The 4,367-nt window shown below is 41.9% G+C and overlaps 1 protein-coding gene across 1 annotated transcript; it reads right to left on the minus strand.

Annotated features, from left to right (window-relative positions):
* Positions 1-210: 210 nt before the first annotated feature.
* kcne4 (potassium voltage-gated channel, Isk-related family, member 4) lies at positions 211-2,050 on the minus strand. Its single transcript, XM_067994682.1, has 2 exons — positions 1,771-2,050; positions 211-1,498 (listed from the first exon to the last, which is right to left on the minus strand). Exon 2 carries the CDS (start codon positions 1,454-1,456, stop codon positions 1,010-1,012), a length of 447 nt encoding a protein of 148 aa, XP_067850783.1. The 5' UTR covers positions 1,457-1,498; positions 1,771-2,050; the 3' UTR covers positions 211-1,009.
* Positions 2,051-4,367: the final 2,317 nt, after the last annotated feature.

The raw sequence follows: 4,367 nt of genomic DNA on the forward strand, positions 1-4,367 counted from the left end.
TCCACAGCACATAGCGTCATGCCCAATCATATTTTGACGATCAGGTTTATCCTGGGAATATTGAGACAAACTGACTGGAGAGTGCGCTCAGCAAGGTCAATGAACCTGGAAACTCCTTGGCTCCGTACCAAATGGGGTGGTGCATTTACTCCGTGAGCGTCGGGGATTCATTACATCTGACTTTCACATTTTAAATAAACAGACAAGTGATGATTTTAAATTCAGATGATTTTAATCCAACTCAGTAATAAATATTTACAAATCTTTTACAGTTTAACCTATTTACATTATTTACAAATTAATTTAAAATGAATAGACGAGTTTATAGAAATTTTGACAGACTCTTACGTCAGGTTCATCTGAAAGGTTTTAGTTTTCAAGTGCATCCAGGCTAATTGCCAGTGAGATTTTTCAGCCGTTTCAAATAATACTTTGCCAAATCTCCGCCTTAAACTTCATCCTCGAGTAGGGCGTGTTCTTCATCCATTTTATACACGGGAGTACTGTTGTTTAGTCCCCGCTAATGTATAGAGTATCTTAGTTTTTCGTTTATTTTGCAGCTAAAGAATATCGTCTACAGATTACTCATGGAAAAGAAAAAAAAAATCTAGTATTCCTAACCTAAAGATATTAACAATCTGTTAAATAGCAACTCTCTGGTTGAGTTGCGATGGGATATTAATATTATACACCTTATATTATTGGTGCTAACTGTGCAAATATGTTTGCAGATCTTGACTGATTAATAAGTGTCAACGGGTGTACATTTGCAGAAGCATCTTCCAAACTCTATGGAAAGGAGATATTTGCACCAAAAATCTAACCCACACATCATTATGTGTGTGCATGTGCAATGGGATCTGGAACTGAAGTGCTGAATAATTCAGACAACTGCGTTTGATCACTACATGTCCAGTCCAGCCAAAGTCATGGGTTGAGTCACCATCTGCCCATCATACTGTAACTTTAACCGTGCATTGCTTTCTGATCATTCCCTCTTTCAATGGTTTTAACAAGGGCTTTCATTTGGCGGATGAGTGCTACGTTCACCGCTGCCTGAAATGCCATTGAAAAGGTTTTCAGTTCCATCTACCTCCTCCTCTTCGACGGTAAGTTGGATGGCCTGGGCTGTCTCCGAGTTCACGCTGTTCTCCATGGAGCACATGGCGCAAGATAGAGTGGGCACCATGCTCTCGGGTAAGGCACTAAACACCAAGGGCATGTGCACCGATTTCAGCCCAGCCCACTCCCCCCGGTCATCGTACAGGAACAGCGTGTCATCTTTCCGCTCGTGTCTCTTCCAGTTGATGTAACCCAGCACTATTCCCAGGAGGAAGACTCCATAGAAAGACATAACTATTAAAATGTATTGATATTCATTGTCTTCGGAGTTACTCTCAGTCTTCGCCATCTGAGTTGGTATTTCAGGGAAGTTGGTCTCGTTTGAATTATCCATCTTTTTAGTTTTTAAGACTGCTATTTCCTTCAGAGAATGAGCCTGACAGAAAGGATTAACAGGCATGTCAGTCCAAATCATAAGTTAACGTACTTTAAACTGCATGTATTGTTAAAAACTATCACAATGCTAAAAAGGGTCTGAGTGTACAGGTTAATTACTTTAAATATAACATGCAAAACTATAATCCAGATTTGTAGCAATCTTTTATTTTGGGAAAAATGAAGTGCAATCGCGAAGATAACATCTATGCAGGAAATGTAGTCAAATCTTCAGTATATTTTGTTCAAAATTCATTTAAGGTATTTACTTACCACTGGTTATAAAAAGTCTCAAACTTCTAACAAATGATGGAGTTACTTAAGAATCCATAGAGCTCCGTTTAGATCAGTCAGCTGTGTCTAGTAATCTGCCTCCGTTTACTGTCCATGCAAATTGCAGACCTTTATATATACTGTGCACCATCACGTGCTGAGGGCAGTTGACTTTGAGATGTGGATCTGGATCCGCTTTACTGTCAGGTTTCGGGCGAGACGAACTCTCGACAAAAAGTGCGGAAAAAATTGGCAGCAAAGCCAACACTATTTTGTGACGTCTGCACTGTATTAACGCTTCTAGTAGCGAGAAGTTCAACAAGACACGGGAGAAGAGTGCAAAAACACATGATCATGAACAAATATTGCAATGAAAAAAAAACCAAGAAGCTTATTGTTGATAATACAACAACTTGCATTTATATAGTGCCTTTAACGTAGTAAAACGTCCCAAGGCGCTTCACAGGAGTGATTATCAAACAAAATTTAACGGCAGTCGTTCAGTTCGAAATATTTGTCATAACCTTTTTAATTCCCATAAAATTAGAAATGTGTAAATGGCAAATGGGTGAACTTGTGCAGAATCTTGTTTATTTTAAAATATGTACATTGCTTTATATATCGGTGCAGTTGTACGCTATGAGCACACGTTAATATGATGAGACTGTTAACAGGTTTGCCTATTGGTTTGGTAGTTTTACAACTTCCAGAAAGAGGGCAGCTCCCAGCCGAGGCTGGTTAATGCCCCTAGCGGCGCTGGGTCTTTCTGGGCAGTAGATTCAGAAGAATGCAGCTAAAGCCAACGGCGCCGAATAAAATCTACCGCATTTACATCACTTTGTCAGTGTGTCCTGGTTGTTTCTTACGATGGGCAGACAAATGAGGAAGTTTTAAAAAAAATAGTACTGTTATCCAAAGATCAAACATAGTCATAAGGTCCTTCTACCTACTAATTCTCCTCTCCCTCCATGTAAAGATCTAAAGATGTCCATATCGCGTGTATCAATGTTGTGATATTATAGAGAGCGCCTCCCTAAAATTTGTTCAGTTAACAGCGCCGTGAGAAGCAATGCGAGGCTGCTGGATCATGTGTTCCAATTGCGTTCAAATGTCAAGTCGTTCTTGAAACAATATTTATCACATTGGTATAACACATCATGGTCTTGTTATTAATTCGGATACTTTTACTTGTAAACTAAATCTTGGTCCAGGAATACACAAATAAACTTAAATATCTCTACCAACGAATGTGTTGGGGAGGAGGGGGAATGGGCGCGTCTTTTCACTTGGCTGGTACTCTCGCTTCCTTAACACTGGAATTAACTTCTTATGTACCAAAATCCAACAAAGTAGCAACTGCTGTAACTGAAAAAATCATAGGTTTAACAGAAAATACACAGTCAAAATAAAATCGTTTGAAAGAAAAACAAGGTTGACATTGAGTTTCTATTTGTTTTGAAACTTCTACATAAATGGCAGTTATTGTATGGTTGCATGGTTGTTGATCATTGTATTAATTTAGTGGAGTGGATTCTCTTTATATATATATTACACACACTAGTCCATCTCCCAGAGAATATGCTCCTCTTACCTGTCTCTGCTGTCTTTGTGTTGCTGTTTGGCTTCCTTTCATCTTTTGTGTTTCTGCTTCTCTCTCCCCCTGACTTGACTTTTTGCTTCTCTGCCTTTTCCCCTTTCCTTTTGGGTGGGAAGTGGTGGGTGATATGTTACAGTGTGGTGAGGAAAGGAGCCCCCCCTTCCCCCACCAACACCTGCAGGTTGCATACAGGGCTTACAATCATAGAATTTTTTAAAAATTCGTTCACGGGATGTGGGCGTCGCTGGCAAGGCCGGCATTTATTGCCCATCCCTAATTGCCCTCGAGAAGGTGGTGGTGAGCCACCTTCTTGAACCGCTGCAGTCCGTGTGGTGACTGTTCTCCCACAGTGCTGTTAGGAAGGGAGTTCCAGGATTTTGACCCAGCGACAATGAAGGAACGGCGATATATTTCCAAGTCGGGATGGTGTGTGACTTGGAGGGGAACGTGCAGGTGGTGTTGTTCCCATGCGCCTGATGCCCTTGTCCTTCTAGGTTCTAGAGGTCGCGGGTTTGGGAGGTGCTGTCGAAGAAGCCTTGGCGAGTTGCTGCAGTGCATCCTGTGGATGGTACACACTGCAGCCACAGTGCGCCGGTAGTGAAGGGAGTGAATGTTTAGGGTGGTGGATGGGGTGCCAATCAAGCGGGCTGCTTTATCTTGGATGGTGTCGAGCTTCTTGAGTGTTGTTGGAGCTGCACTCATCCAGGCAAGTGGAGAGTATTCCATCACACTCCTGACTTGTGCCTGGTAGATGGTGGAAAGGCTTTGGGGAGTCAGGTGGTGAGTCACTCACCACAGAATACCTAGCCTCTGACCTGCTCTCGTAGCCACAGTATTTATATGGCTGGTCCAGTTAAGTTTCTGGTCAATGGTGACCCCCAGGATGTTGATGGTAGGGGATTCGGTGATGGTAATGCCGTTGAATGTCAAGGGGAGGTGGTTAGACTCTCTCTTGTTGGAGATGGTCATTGCCTGGCACTTATCTGGCGCGAATGTTACT

This window comes from Heptranchias perlo, chromosome 13 (assembly GCF_035084215.1).
Source record: "Heptranchias perlo isolate sHepPer1 chromosome 13, sHepPer1.hap1, whole genome shotgun sequence".
In the NCBI taxonomy this organism is placed as follows: Eukaryota; Metazoa; Chordata; class Chondrichthyes; order Hexanchiformes; family Hexanchidae; genus Heptranchias; species Heptranchias perlo.